The following is a 27,676-nucleotide window of genomic DNA, read 5'->3' as shown; positions in this document are numbered from 1 at the left end:
AACCATTGAGGTTGTTGAAGAGGATTCGGAAAACTAATCCGCAGCTCTTGTTCCCCGGTACGAAACGGGAGCTGCGTTGATCAGGTTCGTACCTCACCTGGGGAGTTATATCTCAACGCGTCCGCTCTTTCTTCTATTGAACGATCTCTTGTAATATCATTGACTACTGAATTTCCTTTATCCGATTCGGCCGCGCCGGCCGAACCCATCTCTGCTCTTCTCAAATTTCCTACTCTTGTTGATTCTGGTTCTACTGACTCTTTCATTGATACTCGTTATGTTTCACAAAATTCTATTCCTACGACCAAAATCTCTCCTGTTAATCTTCGTCTCTTTGATGGTTCATTATCTTCTAAACCCATTACCGATATGGCGAATATCGCCGTTCGGTTCCCTTCCGGCGAGCTGCTTCTATTACCCTTTTATGTTACACATTTAGATTCATCTTGTAAAGCAGTACTAGGTTACAGTTTCTTATCCCGCTACAATCCGTTGATTGACTGGGCATCTCGAAACATTACGTTCCGTAACACTTCACACCTTGATTCTCCACAGACGTCTGTGCCTTCTGCTATCAACACCGTTGATGCAAAGGTCGCTGTTCCGCTACCGGAACCTTCGCCGTCGGTTTCACCGACAATTCTGGAGACCCCTCCTGGGGACTCACTTCGCTCTCGCTCTCGCTCCCGCTCTCGGACTTTACGGGCCAAGCCCCTTTCGTCCAAATTCCCCTTTGAACCCATCTATTCTTATCCTACGGTTTCTCAATTCGCTGCTCAACTGGAAACTCCCGAGGTCGACATTGCACTTGTCAGTGCTGCAGTCTTTAACAGGGCTTGCAAGGACGCTGGTATGGAACCTATTTTACTTCGTGCTATCCACTCAGAGGTCGCGGCCCGCGCCGCCGACCGCTCTTCCACCACTCCTACTGTTCCTCCACTCCATCCTTCTATTCCAGAAGAGTACGCAGAGTTTGCAGACGTCTTCGACGAGATAGCTGCAGATTCTCTTCCTGAACACAGACCTTACGACCTGAAGATTGACTTGGAAGAGGGCGCTTCGCCGCCCCTCGGCCGTATTTATCCTTTGTCTGAAAAGGAGTTAGTCGCCCTTAAAGACTTTATTGACAAACAGCTGGCTACTGGTGCCATCACCCCATCATCCTCTCCTCACGGCGCTCCGGTCCTTTTTGTCCCAAAGAAAGACGGCAAACTTCGCCTTTGCGTCGATTTCCGTGGACTCAATCGTATCACCAAAAAGGATCGTTACCCACTCCCACTCATATCAGATCTCCTCGACGCTCCGAAAAGAGCTAAAATATACACCAAATTGGACCTCGCTCACGCTTATCATCTGGTCAGAATCGCTGAAGGTGACGAATGGAAGACCACCTTTCGGACCCGCTACGGCTCTTACGAATGGAAGGTCATGCCGTTCGGCCTTACAAACGCCCCTGCGGCTTTCCAGCGGTTTGTTAATGACATCTTCTCTGACATGCTCGATGTCTGTGTCATCGTCTATCTTGACGATATTCTGATCTACTCTGATACGCCAGAAGAACACCGAGAACACGTCAAGGAAGTTCTTCGGCGGTTACGGAAACATCGGCTTTACGCCAACCCCGACAAGTGCGAATTCAATATGGATACTGTTGAGTATTTGGGTTATATTCTTTCTCCCGACGGATTGACTATGTCCAAGGAGAAAGTTCAGACCGTTCTAGAGTGGCCGGTTCCGAGGAAGGTTAAGGACATCCAGTCCTTCCTGGGTTTTGCAAACTTCTATCGTCGTTTTATTTATAATTACAGTGATATCGTTGTGCCGATGACTCGGCTTACCCGAAAAGGCGCGTCCTGGATCTGGGACAGCAGCTGTCAAGAGGCCTTCGAAAATCTCAAAATCGCTTTCACTTCTGCGCCAATACTGGCCCATTGGGAGCCGAATCGCCCACTTATCGTGGAAACTGACGCTTCCGATTACGCCATTGCGGCTATTCTTTCCATCCAATATGCTGACGGTGAAATTCATCCTCTAGCCTTCCTTTCCAGAACGCTTCATGCGGCGGAACTCAACTACGATACCCACGACAAAGAGCTACTGGCCATCTTCGAGGCCTTTAAAGCTTGGCGTCATTATCTGGAAGGTTCGGGTGATCCGGTGGACGTCGTCACCGATCACAAGAATCTTGAGTATTTCTCTACTACCAAGGTTCTTACACGCCGACAGGTCCGATGGTCAGAATTTTTACATCAATTTAATATGGTCATTCGCTTCCGACCGGGGAAACTCGGCGAGAAACCTGATTCGATAACTAGACGCTGGGACGTCTACCCTAAAGAGGGGGATATCGGCTACGCCCAAGTGAACCCTCATAACTTCCGTCCTATCTTTACTAACGAACAACTCACTGCGTCTCTTCGAGCTACCTTCCTGGAAGGCCCGGTTTTACGAGCCTCGATTATCATGGATATCGAAGCCCTACACCAAGCTATCATTCTCGCCCTTCCCGCCGATCCGAGCTCCGTTGCTGGTTTGGAACTTGCAAAAGATCCTTCCAATGAACGTTGGAGCTTAGGTAGTGACAAGCTACTACGCCTTGACGACCGTATTTATGTCCCTAATCACGGCGATCTTCGCCTTCAAGTCCTCCGCTACTTCCATGATCATCCACTTTCCGGCCATTTCGGCCAGAACCGCACTCTCGAAGCTGTACGTCGTCAATACACCTGGCCCAAGGTCAGAGACTTTGTTCGTGACTACGTTACCTCTTGCACTATCTGTGGTCGCAATAAGCCCCGCCGTCACCGGCCTTACGGCTTGTTGAAACCTCTGCCGGTTCCGGTCCGCCCATGGGATTCCATCTCCATGGACTTCATTGAGCAACTGCCAATGTCAAATGGTTACACTGCTATCCTAGTCGTCGTGGATCGATCTTCCAAACAAGCTATATTTATTCCAACTCACGACACCATTACTTCCGAACAACTAGCTGAGCTTTTTGTTATTCACGTTTTCTCTAAGCATGGTGTTCCTAATCATGTTACTTCCGATCGTGGTTCCGAATTTGTTTCGGCGTTCTTCCGGGCTCTCGGTAAAGCGCTCTCCATGGAACTTCACTATACCTCTGGATATCATCCGGAAGCCGACGGGCAAACTGAGCGTGTCAACCAGACTCTCGAGCAGTACATCAGGATCTATTGTTCCTACCAACAAGATGACTGGTCGCCTCTACTTCCGATCGCCGAGTTCGCCTATAACAACGCTCCCAATGCTTCCACTGGTATTACTCCATTCTTCGCTAACAAAGGATACCACCCAAATATCACCATTCGGCCCGAGGTCGACATGAAGTCTGATCTTGCTAGAGACTTCGTCGTCAACCTTGATGAACTCCATGCTTTCCTTCGAGAGGAAATCCTTTTAGCTCAGTCTCGTTACAAGGAACAAGCTGACAGGAAAAGAATCTCGCACCCGGAGTTCCCGATCGGCTCCGAAGTATTCGTTCTTGCTAAGCACATTCGTTCTACTCGTCCTACTGAAAAATTCTCAGAAAAATATCTTGGTCCTTTCAAGGTCATCAGTCGACCTGGTACTTTGTCTTACGAGCTCAAGCTCCCAGATTATCTTCGCCGAATTCACCCGGTTTTCCATGTCTCACAGCTGGAGCCGGTTACGCCGAATCCTTTCCCGAATCGTACTCAATCTCCTCCACCTCCAATTGAAGTTGATGGTGAAGAGGAGTACAACGTTGCCGAAATCCTCGACTCCAAGCTGGACAGAAGGTACAAACGTTGTCCTCTACGTTATTATATTCGGTGGGCCGGTTATGAAGGTACCGATGATGAGTTCTCTTGGGTTGCTGCTGATGAATTACATGCTGATGAACTTGTACCGGCGTTCCACGCCCGATACCCTCACAAACCTGGACCTTGATCACAAAAAATCATTCTATTCCATTTCCCCTTTTCGCCGCGCTCCGCCGAAGTCTTCTTCGTGCGTTTAGAGGATAAACACGATGATAGCAAATTGAGTGTTTATCTCCTTCTCTTAATTACTTACATTCTCCTTCAATGTACTTTTTCACTTATATTTCATTTACATTTACAACTACTTACACTTCGAACTAATTAATCCTTTCGCCGCTTCGCGGCCCATTCGCTTTCCGATTTCAAAATCGAGTTAACATTTTTTTATATACAAAGCCCAAAAAACAAAACTATATAACGAGGGCAGGGTAACAAGAAGAGTACAAGAAGATGGCCGAAGGCCGATGTCCGATGTCCGATGATACTCTACTCCGCCCTCTCCTTCCCTTTCTCCGACCGGGCCTTCTTCGGCGCCGGTTCTCCCTCTTCTTCTACCTCCTCCTCTCCATCTCCATCCTCCTCTTCCCCAACCTCTTGCTCTACCCTCCTCTGCTCCTCTTCCTCGTCGCTATCCATTTGTCTCCTCCTCTTCTTCGACAAATCCGACGGTCCGGCCTCCGGCAGTTCTGGTGGTGTTCGTCTCCTTCTTGAGGCATCCGTGATTAACCAGTCCAGCTTCTTGTTCATGTGGCGATGGTAGGTATTCGCCTTCACCTGGCCATCGCGAAGTTGCCGGTTGTCGGCGAGTAATTGAGCCACCTGGCTCTCCAGAACCGCAAGGCGCTCGCCGTACGGAGCTCCTCCCCCCTCGCGCTTCACCGTTGAGGGCCGCCCGGAGTACGAGCACCGGACCTTGGCGTCGTGGCAGGGTTTGCAAATAACAGAGCTCCTCTTGCCAGCCTGCATCTGACAAGAGATCTTTTTGCTCCTGCATCGTTCGCAGGGAGCCCTGTCATCTTCATCGTCGTCGTCGTCATCCCCGTCGCCGCCGTCATCGGGGTCCCCGCCAACAGGCTACAAACAGGGAAATTAGTACGGGATTAACGTCTAAGAGTTCGCTACTCACCTGGGCCTTGTTTTTGCCCTTGCCTTTGTCCCTTCGAATTTCTACCACCGGCCGTTGTGGGGAAACCGAGCTTTCTCCGGGCGAAGAGCCACGTCGACTACGGGCGGTAGCCGCCTCCGCCATCTTCCTCCGGCGTTCCTCTAACTCTCGCGCTGCCGCTTCCTTCTTTCTCTGAGCCTCCTCTGCGGCCTTCCTGACCGCCTCCTCCTCGGCCTTCTTCTTAGCCTCCGCCGCCGCCTTCCGCGCCTTCATCCGGCGGACCTTCTCCTCCGCCCGCCGGATAGCTTCGTCGTCGTCTTCTTCCACGTCGTCGTCGTCGTCTTCTCCAGGCTCGTCGGGAACGGTGAGGTCAACGGGTGGAGGAGGGGCCGGTCGCGACCTCGAAGGTCCGGCGGTAGAAGATTTGTTGCTGGTAGTAGTGATGGTACGGCTGGTCGACATGCTGATGGACTTAGGACTTTTGGAAAAGTTAGGGCCTTAGCGGCAAAACCCTGGGCCTTTTATAGGACAAAAACTGCGCACGGACCAGCGAAAATTTTCCTTCGAGTTGTACGGGGTGTACGGTGAACCGAAAATTTTCACTGATGACTAACGCCATTTCCCGGTACTAACGGCGTTTGAAAATTTTCCTGCTGACTGATGGACCAAATTCCCGATGCTGACGGCCTTTAAAAATTTTCTTTGGTGACTAACCAACTTCCGGTATTAATGGCTTTCGAGGGCTCAAGCCTAAGAGGGGGATACTGTCAAGTCCATGCCGCGGGCCTTCATTCCGCCGCTCGGTACTCCGAAGATCTGCTCTTATTGTAATCTCTTCCTATTGTTCTTTCTCGCTACACTTATCCTTTCGTTCTAGTCTCTTATTATTGTCTTTTACTCTTTCGTCCTAGTCTCTCCTTATTGTCTTTTACTCTACCCTGCAGGTACTACTCGTATAGCTCCTAGTAGTTAGTCCAGCGCTCCGCACCGATGCGCCGTTCCGTAGATATAAATACTGCCTGTACGCTACTGTAGTTCCTCAGTTTAATTATCAACTTAGATCAACTTAGATCAACTTAGATCAACTTAGATCAACTTAGATCAACTTAGATCAACTTAGATCTCCCTTCTCAACTTAGCTCTTCTCTAAGTCTTCTGGCTCAACGCCTTGAAGTACGTCCTCCTTGAACCTTAGGACTTTAACGTCCTCTGGTCCGCTCCTCGTCATCGGCGATACCGCCGCTCCGACCTGGCTGCTACTTAGCTCCTCTCTCTCTACTCTCGCTCTCCGGGGACTAACGGCGTAACGGCGGTGTTGTTAATAACTTCACTACTGTCCCACTCGTCTTCCGCACTTAGGCACCTTGTAGCTTTGGCACGGTTACTCGGTGTACATGATCTTAACACCTTCCAGAACTCCTGTGGTCCTCTATTATAGAAACACTGTTGAAGTTCTTCAGGACTTGATGAAGAGTCCTTTAATATGTGACTCCCTCAATTTTGCTCCCCTGCAAATATTTGAGGATTCCAGAAAATTAGTCCGTGTTTATGATTCCTGGCTATCAGGAAATAGAGCTTGGCAAATGCAGGTAAGTAGACCACAAATAAATATTGAACTATCTATCTCAAATCAAAATCTAGAGCCAGCTTCCAGAAGGAGCGACTCTGTTAGGCACCATCCTATCATCTGACAAGACAACGGTCTCTGTCATTACTGGAAATCGTGTAGCTCATCCCTTGTTGATATCTTTGGCAAATATAGATAGCGATCTATTGTCGAAAGCTTCTCTATATTTGTTTAATCTTCTCGCACTTCTCCCTGTTCCAAAATATATCGAAAGAAAAACCTCCGTGCGTGGCGTACTTGAAAACCGGCTATATCATGAATGCTTGGATATCGTCCTGGAACCACTCAAAACTGCTGCTAGTATCGGCTGCTTGATGAGCGATCCTGTAGGACAAGTCAGGGTTTGCTACACTCCCTTGGCTAGCGCCATTGTCGATACACCAGAAGCCTCTTTGATCGCCTGTACAGGTGGCAAAACTTCTCCGTTCACCCGAGCAATTTATAAAGATTTTGGAGACGGAAAACTTCACCCTCCTTGTCTAGCTACAGCAACTCTAGAGGCTATAGATAGTATTCAAGCACGGAACATTTTTCCTCAGGATCTTCCCGCATATCAAAGAGCTTCAGTGACTGCACGGACCAACGGTGTTGTTTCCCCTTTTTGGAGAGACTGGCCTCTTGCAGAGCCATGCGAATTTCTCACTCCTGAACCTCTACACCACTGGCACAAAATGTTTTGGGACCATGACGCAAAATGGGCTATACAAGCTGTCGGAGCCAGTCATATTGATTTTAGATTCTCGATACATCAGCCAATTGTTGGTTATCGCAGCTTCAAAGAGGGTATCTCAAGTTTGAAGCAGGTGACTGGTAGAGCGCAGAGAGATGTTCAAAGATACCTCATTCCCCTCATCTCTGGTGCTGTTATACCAAAATTCGTCACTGCTCTCAGGGCGCTAATGGATTTTCGCTATGCTGGACAGGCACCAAGATTCAACCAAGCTTCGACTCTTAGAGTTCAAACTGCACTCAATGAGTTTCACGAAAATAAGGACATTATTCAGGACCTGAAAGCTCGTGTTAATCCCAAAGGAGTTCCTATCATCCACTGGGAAATCCCAAAATTGGAATTCATGCAAAGTGTTGCGCCCAGCATTTCTGCCTCTGGACCCATAATGCAGTGGACAGCAGACACTACTGAGCATGCTCATATTACTCTCGTGAAGGATCCTGCTAGATCCGGAAATAATCATGACTTCGAAGTCCAGATATGCAGACACTTAGATCGCCAAAGTAGAGTCAGGAGGTTTGATTTGGTGACAGCTATGGTAGACGCTGGAGTTGACTTCCGTCTTGATGATATTGAGGGTGATGAGGGTAGAGGTGATATAGGACATGATAGAGAAGAAAGAGATGAAAGAGACGAAGAAGACAAAGAGGTTGACGCCAAGATATCATCCTCAGAAGAACTGATGACCCGCCTTCACCCAGTATCCCAAAAGCTGTTTGGCTCATTCCGTCCCAAACAGAACTTCTTTTTGAAGGCACGTCTGTTGAAGTGTCATAAAGTACGCAGCCCCTATCATTTTCCTTTTCTCACCGTCTCGACGCCTTTACTTGTACGATACATCATCCCATCACTGTCAAACCCCCATCGATTACTGATCCACCTGACCCATCTTCTCCTTCTATTGGCTTCCGCCACCTTCCTTGTTCCTAAACTGTACAGTATTACATCGTTGTTTCTCGCAGACCGGATTATGTATATATAGCCAACCCTCCACAGCCTGGTCCCTTATCTTGACCTCTCTGTCATTATCTGGGACCAGGTATGTGCTTACTTATTATTACCTATGACTACGATACTCAATATATCTCTGTCATTATCTGGGACCAGGGACCAGCCTGCCGCCGTTCTGCTTAGTCGCTCCGCCTTGTTGCCTTGTCCAGTTGCTCCGCCTCACCGTTCTGCTTAGTCGCTCCGCTTTCCCGCTCCGTTAGTCACTCCGCCTCTGCCGCTTCGTGACATTAGGTCAAGATCCATTACTGCACTGACAGCCTACCGATAAGGTTGTCCTTGCAGGGTCTATAGACACCACGTCTTCCCCAGTTCCGCCCGACTCTGAAACACCTGTTGCCAGTATAGACTGCTCCGCACTCCCGCACGCACTTGACCCCAGAGACCAAGCTCACGCCCATAACAACGACGATACTTGGCGCGATTGCCAGTCTCAACCTTGCCCTAACGCCCTTTCGAACTCAATCCGAGAGCCACTCACTGTGAGCAATATAACCTTCCTGCCGATTCCCCAGCCCCGATTGCCTACTCCCATCATGTCGACTCCTATCCCGCCTGCCCCAAACACCTCTGCGGAGGATCTCATGGCTCAGCTCATCAGACAAGTAGCTAACCTTGCTACAGCTATGGAGGAACGCTCATCCTCTAAGTCAAGCATGAACAAACCCGAGGTTTTCAAGGGTAAAGATGGCGCTGAAGCCCGTCGCTTCATGGCTCAGTTCCAGAATTGGGCGTCAGAACAACCGGATCTCGCCAAAAGCCAAGTAAAACTCATCAAGTCTGCCTTGGGCTTCTTCACAGAAAGTGCCGGAGATTGGGCAACTCCCCATCTGCTACATTTCAATGCGGAAAATCCCCCTTTCGGAGGAAATTGGGAGGCGTTTCTGAAGGAATTTAGCCAACGGTTTGAACCAATGGACCCAGGTATGGAAGCCCGTAGCGAGATCAAGAATCTCAGGCAAAGTAAAGGACAGACAGTTGCGGAATTCGCTCAGAAGTTCAAGGATATCGGAGATCGGACTGAAATGTCTGATATTGACTTGCGGGAACGTTTCTTCACTGCATTACTCCCAGAGATCCGACAACACCTCATCACCGTAAACATTGCCCAAGGAATTGCTCCGACTCTGAAGGAGGCAATCAAACGGGCCATATCGGTGGATGTCTACCTACACGATCCCACCATGACTGGCCGGAACTCTGGATACCCTCCCACGCATACCGCACATACTACCCCTGCTGACCCCCACGCTATGGACATTGATGCAACCCACACCAGTAATGGGAATACTAGGGAAGCATTCCTAGCTCGCATGCGAGGACGATGCTTCGGCTGCGGTGCCCAAGGTCATGTCAAGCAAAACTGCCCACACCGAGAAACCACCTGCCGCTACTGTGGACGTCGAGGACATCTGGAAGCAGTCTGCCAAGACAAATTCATGGGACTCGGACGAGACCGAGGCCGACGCCAGCAACCTCGACACCAACAGATATCCGCTACGGGACCCGCGCCATTCTCCCTATTCCCAAACGAATCCGTCCAAATCGCGTCCTCGACCCCAACATCTGCTTCTGCACCCGTAGCTGCTACTCCGAGCCCCCCTAACCAGGACTTTTCCAATCAGATTGGTCAAATAAGGGAATTACTTGATCGTGCTAACGCTATGTCCTCCTCGTCCTCTGGCTTTCAACAGGGTTTTTAAAGAGGGTACCCGCTTCGGCTGCACCGAGAGTACCCCGTAATCAGTTTGTTATGTTCGCTACTTCCTCGTATGACTCGCACCCATCATGTACAATATCGTCGATCCGGGAATTAAACTCTACTTCCCCACATTTCCGAATTCATGCGAGACTAAGAGGAAGGAATCACAGTATAACAACTGCAGCCATGGTAGACTGTGGAGCTACCGCCCTGTTTTTAAACCAAGACTTCGTCACCCGGAACCATGTAAGATGTGCACCCCTCCATAAACCAATCGACGTTTTTAATATCGATGGAACACCTAACCGAGCTGGACGGATAACCCATTTTGCACGTCTAGCACTCACAGTGGATAATCAAGAGCGATGGATGGACTTTCTGATTACCAACCTAGGAGGTGAAGACATCATCCTTGGACTCCCCTGGCTACGGAAGGTAAATCCGGAGATTGATTGGGAGAAAGGACGACTTTCAGTAAAGCCTCCTCGAGTAACGATAGAAGAAGTCCCAGACGAGGAGATCTTGTACTCTCATCTAGCCGCCACTCACACAGAAACCCCGATCCTCGAACTCCCGGAACTGGAACCTCCCGCAGAAAACCCCCACATTGAGGTGCCACTAGAAGCGACCCTTGAACCGAGTGAATCAGCAGCAGTGGAAGAACCACCAATACACCGAATTCGAGCCAATCATAAAACTCGCCGGGCATGGGTAAAAGCAGGAATTCTAGAGGAACAGACGGAGGAAGTCTGGTGCGCCGCAGGATTCACTTACTCCCAGCAGCTAGCAGAGGAAGCCAACCGAGACAAACCCGTTAAAACCTTCGAAGAAATGGTCCCTGAGCAGTATCGTGATTTCAAGAAGGTTTTCTCAGAATCCGCCTCCGAACGATTACCTGCCCACCAACCTTGGGACCATGCAATTGATCTCGTACCTGGAGCACCGGCAACCATGCGTACCAAGATTTATCCCATGTCCCTAAACGAGCAGGAGGAGTTGGATCGTTTCCTAGAAGAAAACCTACGGAAAGGCTATATCGTCCCCTCAAAATCACCAATCTCATCACCAGTCTTCTTCGTAAAGAAGAAGGATGGGAAACTCCGTTTCGTACAAGACTACCGGAAACTGAACGAGTACACTGTGAAGAACCGATACCCTCTCCCATTAGTTGCTGACATCATTAGTCGACTTCAGGGAGCCAGATACTTCACGAAGTTTGATGTCCGCTGGGGTTACAATAACATACGGATTAAGAAGGGGCATGAATGGAAAGGCGCGTTCGCAACAACCCGAGGCTTGTTCGAGCCTAAGGTCATGTTCTTTGGTCTCACAAATTCCCCTGCCACGTTCCAAGCACTTATGAATGCTATATTTGCTGATCTCATTGCAGCCGGCAAGGTGGCAGTCTACCTAGATGACATCCTTATCTTCAGTAACGATCTCGAGGAACACCGACGAATGGTACGGGAAGTATTAACCCGGTTAGAAAAGCACGACCTCTACCTACGACCAGAAAAATGCGAATTTGAACAACAACAGATTGAATACCTCGGACTCATCATTTCAGAAGGGGAGGTGAGAATGGATCCGGTAAAAGTAGCGGCTGTTCGCGACTGGCCAGTCCCTACTAATCTTCGGGAACTACGAGGGTTCTTGGGATTTGCAAACTTCTACCGACGCTTTATCCGGAATTTTGCCAAAATAGCACGACCTCTGAACGACCTGACGAAGAAAGACACCAGCTTTACCTGGACCGACACTCGACAGGAAGCATTTGATACCCTTCGAGAAGCCTTCATCTCCGCACCGATCCTTGCTCTATGGACACCAGACAGGCCTACTCGAATCGAGGTAGACGCATCAGGCTTTGCCACGGGAGGCGCCCTTATGCAGAAGCAAGACGATGGCCAATGGCATCCGGTAGCCTTCAGATCGGCATCCATGCAGCCAGCGGAACGGAACTACGAAATCTACGATCGAGAAATGCTTGCTATCATTGAAGCACTGAAGGATTGGAGGAACTTTCTAGAAGGACTCCCTCAACCATTCGACATCATTACGGACCATTCGAACCTCGAATTCTGGCGCACTGCACAAGACCTCACCCGCCGACAAGCCCGATGGGCCCTCTATCTGTCACGGTTTGACTTTCATATAATCCACCGCCCTGGTAGAGTAAACACCCAAGCTGATGCTCTCTCCCGCATGGCAGTTCATCATGTATCGGACAGCGATGATAACCGACAACAGACAGTCCTTAAACCTGGCCACTTCGTAAAAATTGCAGCTTCGATCCTACAGAACCCCTTAGAGGATCGTATCCGGAAAGCCTCAGAACGGGAGGCACAGGTATTGGAGGGTCTCAAAACAGTCAAAGAGCACGGACTACAGCGCTTGGCCAATGGGATAGCCGAATGGGAAGAAGACAATGGGTTGGTCTACTACCGAGGTCGAGTATACGTACCAGCAAACGACGACCTACGCACTGAGGTACTCCGTCAATGCCACGACCATCCAACTGCAGGACACCCCGGACTACACGGGACACTCGACTTGGTCAGTACCCATTTCTGGTGGCCTACGTTGCGCTCTTTTGTGGAAAAATACGTTGAGGGATGCGAGGTTTGTGCTCGTAAGAAGATCCAGCGACACCCACGGGCCGTAACTCAACCATTAGATGTACCATCCGGTCTATGGGAAGAGGTAGGGGTTGACCTGATAACACAGCTACCTAACTCCCAAGGCTACGATGCTGTCTTGGTTTGCACAGACCTGTATGGAAAACAAATTCACGCCATTCCTTGCACCAGCTCCATCACAGCCGAAGGCGTTGCCGATATTTACTACCGAGAGATCTTCCGTCTCCATGGTCTTCCACTTCACTTTAAATCCGACCGCGGACCCCAGTTTGCAGCTAAACTCATGCGATCCCTTCTCGCTAGGCTAGGAATTAAATCAGATCTAACCTCCGGATACCGTCCTCAGTCTAATGGCCAAACCGAACGAGCAAATCAGGAAGTAGAGAAATACATCCGCCTCTATGTAGGACGACGACAAGACGACTGGGCAGAGCACCTTCCCATGGCGGAGTTTGTGATTAACTCACGGACTCATTCTGCGCTAGGCATGTCCCCGTTCGAGCTAACCTACGGCTATCTTCCCCTGTTCAATATCCCAGTGGGCCAACGCAGCGGTATTCCAGCTGTGGATGACCGTATACGGATTCTCCGAGAAGCGCGACAAGATGCCGGAGCTGCCTTACACCTAGGAAAGAAACAACAGAAGGAGGGATACGAACGCGGAAAGCGGAAAGCTCATCAATTTAAAGTTGGAGACCTAGTCTGGCTCAGTGCAGAGGACATTAACCTTCAACTTTCCAGTGAAAAGTTAGGAGATCGACAGCTTGGCCCTTATCGCATTCTGGAGAAAATTGGCCCTTTAGACTACCGCCTTGACCTTCCCCTATCCCTAGATCGCCTCCATCCCGTCTTCCATGTCGATAAACTATACCCCTGGAAAGGTAACTCCATCAATGGCGAAATACCAACACCACCAGAGCCGGTATACTTAGAGGATGAAGACGAACCGGAATACGAAGTAGAGGAGATCTTAGACAGCCGGGTTCGATGGAAGAAGTTGGAATATTTGGTTAAGTGGAAAGGTTACGACGCAGGGCACAACTCTTGGGAACCCGCAGCCAACCTCAGCCGAGCACCAAAAATTGTTCGGGCCTTTCATAAAAAACACCCAACAGCGGCAAAGCCTTGACCATCGAGGGCAATGGTCATAAGGAGGGGGGTAATGTCATAAAGTACGCAGCCCCTATCATTTTCCTTTTCTCACCGTCTCGACGCCTTTACTTGTACGATACATCATCCCATCACTGTCAAACCCCCATCGATTACTGATCCACCTGACCCATCTTCTCCTTCTATTGGCTTCCGCCACCTTCCTTGTTCCTAAACTGTACAGTATTACATCGTTGTTTCTCGCAGACCGGATTATGTATATATAGCCAACCCTCCACAGCCTGGTCCCTTATCTTGACCTCTCTGTCATTATCTGGGACCAGGTATGTGCTTACTTATTATTACCTATGACTACGATACTCAATATATCTCTGTCATTATCTGGGACCAGGGACCAGCCTGCCGCCGTTCTGCTTAGTCGCTCCGCCTTGTTGCCTTGTCCAGTTGCTCCGCCTCACCGTTCTGCTTAGTCGCTCCGCTTTCCCGCTCCGTTAGTCACTCCGCCTCTGCCGCTTCGTGACATGAAGCAGGATGTCTCAGCTCTTCTACCTCTTCGTATCTTTACAGATAATATCTCTGGAGAAATCTCAGCATTTAAGGTTAATCGTGATCCTGACCTCAAAACGCTAACGATAGAGCAAGTCAGTAACCTCTATTCTCTTCCTGACTTCTCTGGGGCTTGTCTCGATTTCCTGGAACGGATTCAAGCAAAAACACAGACTTTTGTTATAGGGGGCAGAAGATCCTTGAATCAGTCGATTTCATTACCCTTTACAAGAGTGAAAGTTTGGTCTAGGATACGTATCCAAACAAAGACTTACTTTAACACTGATTTACTTGCGGATTCCCATACTATATTTGCGGCCCCTCCTAGCCCTGGCTGGGAATTTGGACGACAAAATGCTGCAGTTGTTAATATCAATTCAAGCTTTGAATGGCCAAGGAGTTCTTTGGAAGGTGGGCTTAATACTTAGTTTGTTGTATCCGTTGTGTCTGTTGGGATCTAACTGCACTTGTTTCCCTTCTAGGACACTGTGTTGTTTTGGTGAAAATAATCTTTACCGTCGCTCAACCTAGAAAGCCCTCTCCACCCGTGGATGGTACTCATAGGTTTTTGGCTTACTGTGAACGGTTAGATGTAGTAAATCAGCCTCCTCCACCTCTTGAGTATCGAAGTCTTCCTGGATATAACGCTTGGCCCTCACACTTTCCTGATTATTCCTCAGGATGCTTTATCCTTAAAAGAGCTAGAAGAGCTGATGGCACTCCTTTTGGTGATATTATACCTGTCTCTCAATTCCGCTCTTTGGTGGATATTTGCCCTCGTTATAGAAGTACTCCTCACACTTCTTTAACAAGAAGTTCAAGCCAATACCATAGCGACGAATTTTTCTTGAATAAATATTTCAACAAAGAACTCTTTTTTACTTTAGATAAAGTCAATCCTTGTCTTACCAGTACAGTAAAATAGTAAAACTAACTGAAGAAAAGTACTACTAGGCGATTATGGAGGTCCAAGCATTACATGTTTATGTCTATGTTTATATCAACATTATTCCTGTTATTTCCATGATTCCTTTCTCTTCCATCAATTTTAGATTTTAGTCAGTTTGAAAGCATCCAAAGCGGCTGAGAGCATCAACAGCACTGAGAGCACTCAACAGATACTTCATGATGAGATTTTTGCTGGGAAGCATTGGGAAATGCTGGGAAGTGCTGGGAAATTTTTACCCGAAAATCCAGGTTTTGCAGATGCAGAATAGATAGTTTAATTAGTGATCCAGTGATTCTGTACAAACTTAAGGATTGGATAAAATTTCAGGATAGGAAAATCACATTGGACCTATAGAGCTCCATTGTACAATATCATTGTCTGGAGCTCAAATTGAGAAGCAATATGACTATGTGGTAGGATTTTGTACACAATATTGCATATTTACAGATTACATGGAGCTGCATAAAGTTGCGCGGAGCTGCGCGGAACTGTGCGGCACTGCGTGGGACTGGTGCCGCAGGGGTTACGGCAAAAGTTCTGTGCCCATCAAAGGATGGAAAAACAAGCAAGGATATGAGTCAGATTATAGAAACAGAGAATAGAATCTGTTGAAATGGCTGAAAACAACATTAAAGCGCCTAACGTGTGCAAAAATGCACGGGCGCTTGGCAAAGACGGGGTGGCAAAGGACCTAGCAAGCAAGGTGATTTCCCCTTGTATTTTTCAGGCGGAAAAAGTGCCTCGGTCAGGTGTGTTTTGCACTGGCATATATACAAGTTTTACAGATGTGAAGTACAATAAATGCTGTAGTGAAAGTTCTATCTGGTAAAGGTAAGTTCTATATTCTAATCAGTAGCAAGTCTCAAACTTTCCATTATAGAAGATAGACATTGCCTTACTACAAATATGGTGTACCCAGAAGTTCTTCTAGATAGGAAAAGTATGTTGTTTACAACAAAAGTGGCTCAGAATACTGCATAATAAATATGAAAGTATGGAGGTGCAAGGCACCAACTAAGGGGGTTTGGGGGCTTGCCCCCAACAAGCTGTGAACCCTGCTGTAGCACACGGTGCGAGCAGAGCGAGCCACCGTGGCGAAGACACGGGTTCTAAAGCTTGTTTAGAATATAGGAATTAATGGCGCGTGCACACACAAGATGACTAAGGCTTATTTGGGCAGGCGGTTTTTGCAAAATGGGCAGTCATTCAACAGACGATTGTCAGTTATATGTGGGATGGCATAACAATAAACACAGATACTTCATAAACAAAATTGATCAGAAAGTGATCTTTTTGCTTTCGTGAGGAACGATACCCCCTGAGCGAGGGTTCCCTCCACGGGGACCACCTCTACCGCCGCGCCCACCCCGGCCTCGATCACCACCACCTCTACCGCCACCGAATCCACCACGTCCACCACCACCACCGAATCCACCGCGGCCGCCGCCACCACCGAATCCACCGCGTCCACCACCACCACCGAATCCACCACGTCCGCCGCGTCCACCTCCACGTCCACCTCCAGCCGAGTCCCTTGGCTGTGAATAATCAAGTCTGACAGATCGGCCATCGAGTTCCTGTCCGCTCATAGCTTCAAATGCTTTCTGCGCGCCCTCGATGTCGTCAAACTCGACATAACCATAACCTTTAGGCTTTCCGGTCTCTCTGTCCGTCGGTAATCGCACAGTTTTTACACCGTAGTCATTGAAGAATTCCCAAACGGAATCTTCGTTGGCCGAAAAACTGAGGTTTCCAACGAACAGTGTATGGCTTGGTGGACTAGTCTGATCTCCAAAGGTTTGCGCCCTCTTTTCCCGGACAGAATCCTTATTTGGGGGTGTGCTTTTGTCGACCTTGACTGGGCGACCGTCAATTTCCTTCCCGTTCATCTCGAGAGCTTTTGTGACAGCATCAGAACTAGTAAAGTGCACATATCCAAATCCGCGTGAACGACCAGTGTTTCGATCCATCTGGACAGTGGCAGACACGACTTCTCCACAATCAGCAAATTCTTGCCCAAGCCAGTCGTTGTCAACGTTCCAGGAAAGCTGTCCAACAAAGATCGATTTAACTTCCTCTTCTGCGGGTGAAGCTTCGCCGTTCGCGAGCTTCACCTTCTTGGGGGGTGCTTGGGTATCTTCAGTGGCCTTACGTTTGCCTAGAACAGGGATTTCGATGAACGTCAGCGAACGTAAAAGATGTTGAAAAAATGAAACTGACCATTGACGACCGGCGCAACCTTAACACCTTCTTCCATCTCGACATCCGAATCATCAGAGTCGGACGATTCATCCTTGGTCGTTTTTGAGGTAGTGGTTTTCTTCGTAGAACTTTCATCAGAGGATGAGTCGGAAGAACTCGATGAAGAATCCTTTTTTGTTGGAGCAGCAGCTACAAGGTCCTCCTTTTCTTCGTCATCAGATTCTGATTCTGACGAGGAATCCTTTTCTGCCGGTGAAGCAGTAACTGCAGCCTTTTTCCCAAGGGGCTTCTTCGCACCTTCACCATCAGAGGCGGAGGTGTCGGAATCGGAATCAGCGGATGATGATGATGGGGCGGTTTTGGAGAGTTTGGCAGCAGGAGTGGGCTTTTTGGCCTTGCTTTGAGGTTTGGAATCTGAGTCTGAGGAATCCTCTTCCGACGAAGAACCCTTCTTCGCAGCTGCCAACGCTTTTTTTACCTGAACAGCTTTGGGTTTTTCGTCTTCGGAAGATGAGTCCTCACTAGACTCATTGGAAGATGCAGGGGCTTTTGCCTGAAAGCAAATGCTGTTAGCCGCGACTATCAGAAGGAAGATAGAAAAAAACGCACTTTGCCGTTCGCCTTGGGTTTGACTTTCTTTTCTTTCTCATCAGAGTCAGAGTCAGATTCCGAGTCGCTCTTGGCTTTGGCAGCCTTCTTCTGTGCACTCTAAATATGAGTAGAGACCACATACAATAGAATATAGAATTTACCGCTTTGGCAAGGATATCTTTGGACGACGTAGGCGTCTGCTTGAAGGCAGCTTTGCTTTTGATAGCCTTGGATGTTTTTCCAGCCTTTTTGTCGGTTGCCTTCTCGACTACCTTGGTATCAGCCTTCTCGGCCTTCTTAGACACCTTTTTGTCGGATTTGCCCATTTTTAGGACAATAAGGGTGTGTTGTGCGAAGGATATGGATAAGGGAGGAAGTGAACAAGAAATTTTCTATCCGCCGGAAAAAAACTCTTGATATGCCGTTTTAAGCGCTTGTGGGCGCTTCTTAGGTTTTTTATCATTCAGGCTTATAGTATTATGTATGTTGCGCAAATGTAATATAGAGCATGTAGCATGAGAGATGGGTTGTGATTAGTATGTACTAGGGGCTATTGCAGTCTAAACGAACGTTTAATTGAGCAGATACTTTTAAATGATGATTTCCCTCAACCCTCTCGAACGTCTATCACAGATACGCTCTCGCGCTTCGTCTCGCCATCTACGAGCAGACTATTCAATTTATGGTTAAAGCGTCGAGGGAAAACTCACCTCGATAACCTTCCATCCACCTGTTAGCTCATTCCCCAATTCCTCTTCCACCCTCGTCACCACTGCAACATAAATGCACTGTTCTACCCTGTCTTCAGCACCAACCATGACCTCCTTCGTCTTGGCATTTCTAAACAAGAGTACTTCCTGGGTATTAAATTGGATGACGAAAACCGGAAGGTCGTTATCGAGTATTTTTCCTGCAGAGATATCGACTTGTCGTATATCAAGCACTTTCGAGTCGCTGACGAGCCCTTGACGAAGGTATTGCTCCATCGTCGCCCACAGAACGTTATAAGTCTAAACAAGTTTCAGTCAGCGACACAAAACATGGGCTTGCTTGAGAAATGAACGACGTATCACTTACACCTTCACCACACCAAGCCCTCAACGCTTCCTGATCCGCACTCAAATACGCATCCACGACCTCCGGAACAATATACTCTCTCAACTCTCGTTCGAATCCATCCTGCGTGAACCCAGGGTCCAGCGCCTTCATCATTCTCGCCACCTGCGCCGTCTCGTTTTCTTCAAACCACCCAGCAACGGTATCAGTCACGCTTCGCATTGACGACACCACAGGGTTTTCTGAATCATCATACGCAGATTTCCACGAAGAAAGTGTTCGAAGGAGCGGATTGGTCTGTTTGAGAGTTTCCCATTTTTCTTGTTTTGGCGAAGAGGCGTGAAGGACGAGCGCTGAGCCAGCTCTGCAATTTAATTCAGTTTGAGAAAAAGTAAACCCTGGGATTGTGCTCACTCTGCATTGGCAGCCACCCTTCCGCCAACACCCAATCCATTCCCACTCCTCCCAGCTTTCTCTAACCTTCGCTGCCTCCTGAGCCTCCGTGCCTCCTTCTCCTCGAAGCCAGCATGTTTTGCACTCCCACTGTCATCTAGCGCATCAATCACAGTTTCCGCCAGACTCTTATACGCAGCTGTCTTTCGTATTGGTTCAGTAGATTTCTCAATCGTACTAGAAACCGCGGCGGATGCTTTGGATATAGCACGCATTATTTCTGACTCTTCCATTGTCTTCAGAGCCTCGCTAACTGCGTCGCTGACTTTGACTCCAGTATTACGAAGTTCTTCAGCTGCAGCTCGTAATCGAGGGTTTTCTTTAATACTGGACGTGAGCTACGACGCAAAAAGATGATGATTAATCTTCCAAAAGATTCAAAGGGTCTTTATACATACTCTAGCCCTTTCATACGCTGCCTTGGCCTTCTTCATTGCCTCCGAGTCCTGGAACTTATCCACATCTCCCTGCAATTGTTTGACATTATCCTGCAATTCTCTGTTTTTCTTCAATTCGTCCTTCAGGACATCCACAAACGTCTGAAAAGGCGATTTGGGAAGTTCGTTTCGACGTAAAGGTGATGAATGAAATCCACGTCGGGACTGGCGCGTCTGGATGGAACTTGTGGGTTGGAAATTTCGTGGTTGCAAGGAAGACAGGTTTGGGTGAGAAGAAATATTTCGTGATAGAGCGTTCCTCACTACGAAACTTTGAAGATGTCGGGGAAGCATATTTTGTAGGTGGATGGATACTTGGGAGTTCAAAGTCAGTGCGGTTTCTACTGCTTCCGGCACGGCGCATTATTTAGGCGCTCAATGAATGAGTAATTATCAGCCACGTTCACGCGTTCCACGCGACAACTTCCAACCACTACCCATGAAAGTCGAGGTCAAACATTGGCACGCAGTGGCTCAATGGCGTTGGGACACTGGCGTGTCTTCTGATGACACAAACAAAGGTGACGATGATGAAGGAGATGTTTGTGGAATCTGTCGCGTTCCGTATGAAGGATGTTGCCCAGCGTGTAAGGTTCCAGGAGATGATTGCCCGTTAAGTGAGCAGTTTGACTGTCTCTTGCCCCCTCATGACTGACTAAGCTTCTCGCATTTCATCGGACAATCCCTTACAGTCTGGGGTGAATGCTCGCATGTATTCCATATGCATTGTCTTCTCAAGTGGATAGGGACGGCTGCATCAAAGCAACAATGCCCTATGGATAGACGACCATGGGGTGAGTAAAAGCTACGATGTTTCCTCATAATCAAGTGATACATTATTCAATCTTTGCCTGTTCATCCCTCTCACTCGTGACCCATCGCTTCGTCATTGTCCCCGCAACAATCCATAGTCACCGCCGAGCGTAAAATTGGAGGAAGCCCCATTAGTACTGGGAATGTAACAGGATCAAATGGCCCTACAACGATAACGGCTGATGCAAATCCACCTCGTCCTCCTCCACCTGGCTCATAGTTTCGTTTCGTATGATACATCTCAACCTCGTTTTTATCATATTTTGTATCCTCTCCATTGTATCAATTTTCTCCACTAGCTCCTACGTCCTGACTATAAGCTTCTTTGAGACCAGAATTGGTTGTACTTTCTGTTTTCGCTGTCGTCTATCAGTAAGACTTCATCGAGACTCCTACACCCTAGTCTTTCAAGTTCCAAAAGTGGGCTAGTTTCGTCTTGCTGGTATAGCATATACCCAATGCATCTGTGATTTCATTGCAAACTCCATTCGAGAAGACAACCTGGTCCGTGCGCAATTGTGGGCACACAGCGCGTCTATTATTATAACTTGTTTAACGACCTTCAGCAACCTTCTTGAATATTGTTTCTTGGATTATCTTAGATTCCTAACCATGACGGACACGTACGAAGCGGTTGAATACAGAACCGCTGCTCATCCCTCCAAGAAAGTCTTTTCTTTTCTCAATCACTCAACGAAGCACCCACAACCCGAGCATGGATCAAATTTCTCTCTATTCCCTTCCGTTGCAAACGCTAATGCACGGGGGAGACCAACTTCTCGGCCTCCTCAGTATCAGCAGCGTATATTTCCACCTGCAAATTTCTCGACACCCCAAAGACCTAGAGCAAAGATAGAATCGATATCTCGTGAGTCGATATCGTAAGGATCATTTCAAGTTCACTGATAGATTATACAGCATCAGCTACCAACTTTCAAGAATTCACATCCACAAGAGCCATTGCGTCCGAAAGCATTTTACAAGAACAAACCGACCAACAAATGCACAATTCAAAGAGCCCACAATATCGTTATATGCCTACTCCAAAAACATGCGAACGCGCATCGTCTCGAGCTTCATCAGAAACACCCTTTTTGGTAACAGACGCAGACCCTGATAACCTCGATCTGTCAGAGATCATGCACCGGAAATTGACAGAGGCGAAAGCCAACAAAAATCAATTGGCTGAAGAGGTTGGGATTAGGTTCTATCCATGTATGCGTCTTTCTCAAATCTTCTCAGCGCGTCATCAGTGCAAATCTACGATCTCAACTTACTACTGTCAAAGCGACATGTGACGAACAGAAACGGCATATCGTGGAACTGGAAGTTGCTGCACAAAGCAACCTGGAGAATTCCCACTTAAAGGATCGCCAACTTAGTGAACTTCAGCTTATGTTTGATGAAACCCTGTCCGCGAAAGAGTCTCAACTAGAAATGAACACCGATAAAGACGAGCAGATTCGTGTCGGACAGGAGAAGCTGCGTTGCGCAGAAGAGAAGATCAGGGCCACAGAAGACCGCGTTACCAAAGTTAAGGACGCTGCTAAACGTGGAATCGAGAACATGAGTAAAAAGTTTGTGTAGTGTTGGCTCACCTGGCCTCCTTTCTCATTGACAGCTTCGGAATAGCTTTGACGCTCTCAGGAATGCTGTTGAACACCTCAAAACTCGTTATGAGGTCTCTGTCGAGACTATCTCCAAAATGCGGGATGAACTTGAGGCGATACGTCTTGCTACGTCGAATGGCATCAAAGGTAACTTGACATCAATTTCACATCAATTTCGGATTTTCAAGCATTGACTTTTCCCTTGAAGATCTCGAGCCATTTATGGATCCATCCGGTCTCCACCTGGTTAAAGCAAATGAAACCCGAATGTTGATTCAAGAGCTACAAACAGATCGCAATGATGGTACGGAGGTCTTGCTTCCTCATTCGTTAACATACCCCTTGAAATATTGGACTATCATCAGCGCAGCAAGTGATCGATTTTCTAAAAGACAAACTTCATAATCTAAGTACTCAATTGGCCGAGGCGAACGAAAACACGGTCGATCTGGAGAACCGACGGAGGGAAGACTCAAATAATTTGGCACGGAGTGTCAACTCATGGGAGACGACTGGTAGGCTTGGTTCGTTTTTGTCAATCTTCGCGAAATCTTATCTATCACTTGCAGGTCGCCAAGTAGAAGAACTCGCGTCAAAGCTTAGGCAACGAGAGAAAGAGGACGCAGAACTTCTGGCAGAAGGACTGAAGCTGGAAATTCAACTTTCAGATGCCAACGACAAGTAAGAGGGTCGTTGTGATATTCGTCAATTTGACCAACAAATTTCGTAGAATTGGCGACCTCTCTCAAAGGTTGGACCAGAGAGAATCCGTAATCGAGGGCCTGGTGAAAGAGTGAGTGGTACATCTCCATCAAATTTCATCTATACTCAATTTCTATAGAAAACAAACGGTGGTAGATGAGTTGAAGGACAAGTCTAAATCGCTGGAAGTTGTAAATGAACGTCTCCTAGAGCGAGTGTCTTCTTTCCTTTCCATTTACAAAGTCTCATGGATTACTCAGTGGTACCGAAGAATGCTTGTCTTATCGACAAAGAGTCCAGACGAAGGAGACAGAAGTCGCCCTTCTTAGCGAGAAGCTACGGGTCTCGGAAGAGACGAAAGGCGATCTGCAAGCCATGTAAATCCTTGGCCATATAGTCTAGAGACAAAATCATTAACAATTTCTCAGTGTGCGCAAAAACGCAGCCGAGATTTCCGAGCTTGAGGCTAGTGTAAAGCTTAGAAAAGCAGGAGAAACCAGCAGCAACGCCAAAATCTCTGAGGCGCTAGACAGAATCAAATCTCTTGAAGCAGAGAAGGCTCAAGTGCAGCGTAGTTGTGATGCGATCGAACAAGAGTACATTCCGAGTTACTCCAATTCACTTTCTACTCACTTGGTGATTCCAGCTTGCGGCGCAGGATTACTGAAGCCGTGGTAAGCTAGAGAAAATAACCGTTTATTCTCGCCACCTATATTTTTCGTAGGTTCTTCAAGAACGATTTGACTCGCAAGCCATAACCCTGAAACTAGCTAAGGACCACAGCGGCGATTTACAGGTATGTCGATGATCTCCGGACCATCTGCATCTTACAATAGCTTGTGCATCTAGGAACGACTATCACTTTGTGAAACAGCTCAGGCAGTAAGTTTTCTTCGACTTCATCTTGAGACCTCCTACCAAGTTGTTTGCAGGTCAAACTCGAGTCAACCCACGGCCAGTACAAGAAGGAATTGGCTGTCCTAGAAGAGCAGAAGAACAATCTCCACAATGTTGTCGGGCGCCTTCAAGATGACGTCTGCAAGTTGGAATCTACGATCGACAAGTTACGTACAGACAACGCTGCGGTGCAAATACAACTCGAGTCAACCCATGGCAAATACAAGACGGATTTAAGAGTACTGGGAGAGCAAAAGAGCAGTCTTCAGAATGTTATTGGGCAACAACAAGAAGATATTTGCAAGTTGGAATCTACTGTTGACAAGTTGCGTGCGGCCAACGCTGCGGCAGGATTACAACAAAACGAACTTCAAATCGAACTCGACACGTTGAGACAAAACGCCTCTAATCTAGAATCGAGTTCAGAAAAACTTCGCATTCAAAACTCTTCTCTCGCAGAAGAACGGACCAACTTACAGAGTTCCCTTGATCGCTACCGCCACGACAGCTCTAAACTTAAATCTGACGTGGATATTCGTATCTCTGAAATTTCCTCTCTTCGTGAACGCGTAGGGTCTCTCCAGGAACAAAATTCTGACCTCGCTCGTCTCAAGGAAGAACGTACTTTGCTACAATCTACCTTGACCAAAAAAGAATTGGAAAACGCTGTGCTATACTCTGAGAAAACCAGTCTTCAGAAAAGTCTCGAGAAGCTGCTCGACGACCTTGCCCAGCTGCGACAAACGATGGAGAAGAATAGAACGGAGCTATCTGAAATGCTCGAGCAGCGCTTGCTGCTCCACACCACGATCGAAGGCCTTCAAGAAGATATGAAGCTACAAATGCAAGCAAGGGACGAAGCATCTAAGGAGTATCAAGCCAACCTGATCAAGCAAGAGGAAGCTACTGAACGACTGTTGAGTGCGGTAACAAAGAGAGCGGAAACCGCGGAGCAGGGATTGGGTGAGCTCACAAGAGAGCTCACGAGCCGTATTGCTAGTATGGAGATACAGCTCGAGACGGTCAATGTGGCTTCCGGTTCGAGTGGTAAACAGAAAGGTGATGTAGCAGATGCAAAGATTGGTCAATTGGAGGGAGTGATCCAACGATTGCGGGAGCGGGAGCAGAATTTAGAGAAGAGGTACCACGAAGGCGATCTGGTGAGTCTGGGAAAAAGTCTGAGGTACATCTCTTTTTTGATTGAAGATATTGTCAGAATGACGCGGAAAAGCGCTTCGTGAATTCATTGATGAAGTTTTCGAAAGACGTGCACGAAAAGGCATTGGTAGCGAAAGAGAACGAACTCCGAAGGGTGTGTATTTTATGCTAGTGAGGAGTTGGAAAGTTTTCAATTCCTTCCTTCCAGCGCGACAATATGGTTACCACTCTTCAGCAAAAGGTGGTGAAGCTTGAGTCCACATTAGCAAAATTCCTTAAAGACAAAGGCAAGGGAAACAACTTCATTGTACCTGCCCTCAAAGAGAAATCGATGCTCGATTTGAACATGTGGATGTCGTCTCCCTTGACGGATTTCAATGCCCCGATATTGGCCGCTAATGCTACGAACGCCACTGATATTGATTCTACGCTCCCACTCGCATTTTCGCAACCTCCAGAAATTTCTCTACCACCTGTTCCGCCAACCCAAGGCGCCAGACCGTCACGTTCTCCTAAGACTCCGACATTTGCCAAACTCGAGGAAGACATTTCAGACTTTGACGACATCCCGTTGACAAAACTCGGAAAGCGGAACAGGCCTGCGTCTCCTTCGAACAAGGCTACGCAAGATACGAGTGCTCGCCCGGCCAGAAGAGGTGTAAGGTCGCCTATCTATTCATGTTGTCTAGTTTCTGACGTTCGATTGTAGAGATTCGCCTCGCGCAAGGGAGGTGAGAGTCACGACCAGACCCAAATGGGCGAGAAGAAGGTAATGTTGCCTTTCCACTATTTCGCTATGAATTCTCATGGTGTTTTCGTCATCCGATGCAGAAAGCGGAAAATACAAAAGTGAAGTCAAGGAAACGACCTTGAGTTTTTCTTCCTTCAATGGAGATTGCTCAATTTCGAAATTATGTACTTTGTTCGACACCCATTGTAACTCTTCATTGATAATGCTTATTCCGAAATATACAGAATGCCCAGCATGTTTCAAGCGGGCGAATAAATGTTCGAACTGACTATAGTAATAAGCTGCTACCCAGCTCGAATACTGTGATATTGGGATTGGTACATGAATGTTGTAAAGCAGCGGTTCGCGTTCGTACATGAAAAATCTACCCGAAAAGAGAATGCCCCCGCAAAGGGCAAGTCATTTTCTTCACCGTCTCTGTGCTTGGATTACGAACGTCCTGAAGTGAAGGTTTTGATGGGATATGTGCCCGAGCTTTGGCTTTAGATCTTGATGCGGCGAAAAAGATGAAACGGGGAACAATACATATCTCGGGAACTCGTTTAGTGCTAGGGGCCGATACTCCTGCTAGGTGTGCTTTCAGATGTCTTGCTTTGTCTGTCTCTTGATGGTCTAGTCCCGGTACTAAAAGCGTAGGAAGAGGTCAACAGGCTCTGGAAAGATCCGTATTCCCGCAAGCGACGGCAGTAGGAGAAACAGGAGTGCACAAGCGGGAAAAATGGCCTGACGCCGATCGTGGACGAGAAGAGACCGCAGTGACGTTGATGCAGGCTTCGTGACCGGAAGTCAGGACTTCTTCGGTAGGTGGGGGCATAGATGGATGATGATCGAAGGCGCCGCCTGCGGGAGCTAACTTGGGATTCATCAAAGGTGATCCAGGCATGTAGAATGGAATATTGTTGGAATCGAAGAGTATGGGCGTTGAAGAACCTGGAGATAACTTTACGGATTCATAGTCGGTACCGGGTAGAGGAAAAATCGGCGAGGCGTGGTGCATAAAAGGTGTTTGCGTAGAGTATGTCACAGCGAGAGCAGGCGAGGTGATATCTGGCATTGTTGAAGACTGGAAGCTTGTAACAGAATCGTTGTAGTCAGTATGGAGAGCCGAGAGCTATGGTACAAACATGAGTATGGATGAGCCTCTTAAATGGTTCAATTTGAACGAACGTTACCTTGGCAGTTTCTTCAAGACAAACGTGTTTCTTCAGGTGCATATCATTCAGTTGGCCGTTTGCAGACAGGCCTTTCCTAGAGCGACTTTCAGCTCTTGCACGCTGGCGTATGGATTCAGCAATTTCTAGTTGTTGTTGGTATACTGCAGAATGATAGCAGCTGTAGATCGAATAACAAACCACGCAGCTCACGACGACGACGACGAAAGTGAGGGCGATGATGGTCCAGATGCTGTTTAGACTGGGATGAGTGTGCCTAATAATGTGATCATTGGTAGGATATGCTGTAGAAGAAGGCATGAATTCCGAATGTGCTGGCGACATCGCTATGATAGTAAGTGCTGAATCCACTTTTATTAAGCGCCGAAATCAGAAGGCTAGAATCCTGGAATTTTGAGGTCTTGCGGTTGTCTTTCTCTTAATCTTCGACCGTGAGCTGTTATCCGGCCTCGCGATTGCTTGCAAAGCCGAATACTGACTGATAGTCCTGATAAGGTTACGGAAGCTGGGAGGAAGTAATATGTAGATGAGCACGTGTCAAATGAGTATTTGTTTCCGCCTGTTTCCGCCCATCCTAAATAAACGATCTGGTTCTTCCTAAGTTTTTCTCTA

General features: G+C 47.7%; 8 protein-coding genes across 8 annotated transcripts; 4 read left to right on the top strand and 4 right to left on the bottom strand.

The window, feature by feature from the left end:
• Nucleotides 1–6,305: 6,305 nt before the first annotated feature.
• Nucleotides 6,306–7,650, top strand: C8R40DRAFT_1043953 (uncharacterized protein; the record flags this gene model as incomplete). Its single annotated transcript, XM_046224198.1, has 2 exons — nucleotides 6,306–6,500; nucleotides 6,553–7,650. Coding segments are annotated over 2 exons (1,293 nt in total), but the record flags the coding sequence as incomplete, so codon positions are not given.
• An 8,625-nt stretch (nucleotides 7,651–16,275) lies between these two features.
• Nucleotides 16,276–18,473, bottom strand: C8R40DRAFT_166901 (uncharacterized protein). Its single transcript, XM_046234230.1, has 4 exons — nucleotides 18,177–18,473; nucleotides 18,034–18,123; nucleotides 17,443–17,977; nucleotides 16,276–17,380 (listed from the first exon to the last, which is right to left on the bottom strand). The coding sequence occupies exons 1-4, from the start codon at nucleotides 18,339–18,341 to the stop codon at nucleotides 16,500–16,502; spliced, it is 1,671 nt and encodes a 556-aa protein (XP_046086981.1). The 5' UTR covers nucleotides 18,342–18,473; the 3' UTR covers nucleotides 16,276–16,499.
• Nucleotides 18,474–18,642: 169 nt separating this feature from the next.
• On the bottom strand, nucleotides 18,643–20,255 carry C8R40DRAFT_1044195 (mitochondria import inner membrane translocase TIM44 subunit; the record flags this gene model as incomplete). Its single annotated transcript, XM_046224218.1, has 5 exons — nucleotides 18,643–18,675; nucleotides 18,726–19,025; nucleotides 19,093–19,435; nucleotides 19,486–19,862; nucleotides 19,923–20,255. The coding sequence occupies 5 exons, from the start codon at nucleotides 20,253–20,255 to the stop codon at nucleotides 18,643–18,645; spliced, it is 1,386 nt and encodes a 461-aa protein (XP_046086980.1).
• Nucleotides 20,256–20,400: 145 nt separating this feature from the next.
• Nucleotides 20,401–20,763, top strand: C8R40DRAFT_1160432 (RING/U-box; the record flags this gene model as incomplete). Its single annotated transcript, XM_046230017.1, has 2 exons — nucleotides 20,401–20,578; nucleotides 20,654–20,763. 2 exons carry the CDS (start codon nucleotides 20,401–20,403, stop codon nucleotides 20,761–20,763), a joined length of 288 nt encoding a protein of 95 aa, XP_046086979.1.
• Nucleotides 20,764–21,711: 948 nt separating this feature from the next.
• Nucleotides 21,712–23,069, top strand: C8R40DRAFT_1187280 (uncharacterized protein; the record flags this gene model as incomplete). The annotated part of the gene is made up of 6 exons (XM_046233014.1): nucleotides 21,712–21,967; nucleotides 22,017–22,351; nucleotides 22,407–22,531; nucleotides 22,593–22,688; nucleotides 22,750–22,899; nucleotides 22,954–23,069. The coding sequence occupies exons 1-6, from the start codon at nucleotides 21,776–21,778 to the stop codon at nucleotides 23,067–23,069; spliced, it is 1,014 nt and encodes a 337-aa protein (XP_046086978.1). The 5' UTR covers nucleotides 21,712–21,775.
• A 1,518-nt stretch (nucleotides 23,070–24,587) lies between these two features.
• C8R40DRAFT_166876 (uncharacterized protein) lies at nucleotides 24,588–25,163 on the bottom strand. Its single transcript, XM_046234228.1, has 2 exons — nucleotides 24,969–25,163; nucleotides 24,588–24,847 (listed from the first exon to the last, which is right to left on the bottom strand). Exon 2 carries the CDS (start codon nucleotides 24,845–24,847, stop codon nucleotides 24,620–24,622), a length of 228 nt encoding a protein of 75 aa, XP_046086977.1. The 5' UTR covers nucleotides 24,969–25,163; the 3' UTR covers nucleotides 24,588–24,619.
• Nucleotides 25,041–26,131, top strand: C8R40DRAFT_166880 (uncharacterized protein). Its single transcript, XM_046234229.1, has 4 exons — nucleotides 25,041–25,295; nucleotides 25,350–25,799; nucleotides 25,851–25,910; nucleotides 25,973–26,131. Exons 1-4 carry the CDS (start codon nucleotides 25,233–25,235, stop codon nucleotides 26,012–26,014), a joined length of 615 nt encoding a protein of 204 aa, XP_046086976.1. The 5' UTR covers nucleotides 25,041–25,232; the 3' UTR covers nucleotides 26,015–26,131.
• A 24-nt stretch (nucleotides 26,132–26,155) lies between these two features.
• On the bottom strand, nucleotides 26,156–27,595 carry C8R40DRAFT_166871 (uncharacterized protein). The gene is made up of 2 exons (XM_046234227.1): nucleotides 27,065–27,595; nucleotides 26,156–27,003 (listed from the first exon to the last, which is right to left on the bottom strand). Exons 1-2 carry the CDS (start codon nucleotides 27,386–27,388, stop codon nucleotides 26,536–26,538), a joined length of 792 nt encoding a protein of 263 aa, XP_046086975.1. The 5' UTR covers nucleotides 27,389–27,595; the 3' UTR covers nucleotides 26,156–26,535.
• Nucleotides 27,596–27,676: the final 81 nt, after the last annotated feature.

Source organism: Lentinula edodes, assembly GCF_021015755.1.
Source record: "Lentinula edodes strain Le(Bin) 0899 ss11 chromosome Unknown C8R40scaffold_15, whole genome shotgun sequence".
Lineage (NCBI taxonomy): Eukaryota > Fungi > Basidiomycota > Agaricomycetes > Agaricales > Omphalotaceae > Lentinula > Lentinula edodes.
Note: the sequence above shows the minus strand (reverse complement) of the source record. Positions and strands in the feature narration are given on the sequence as shown.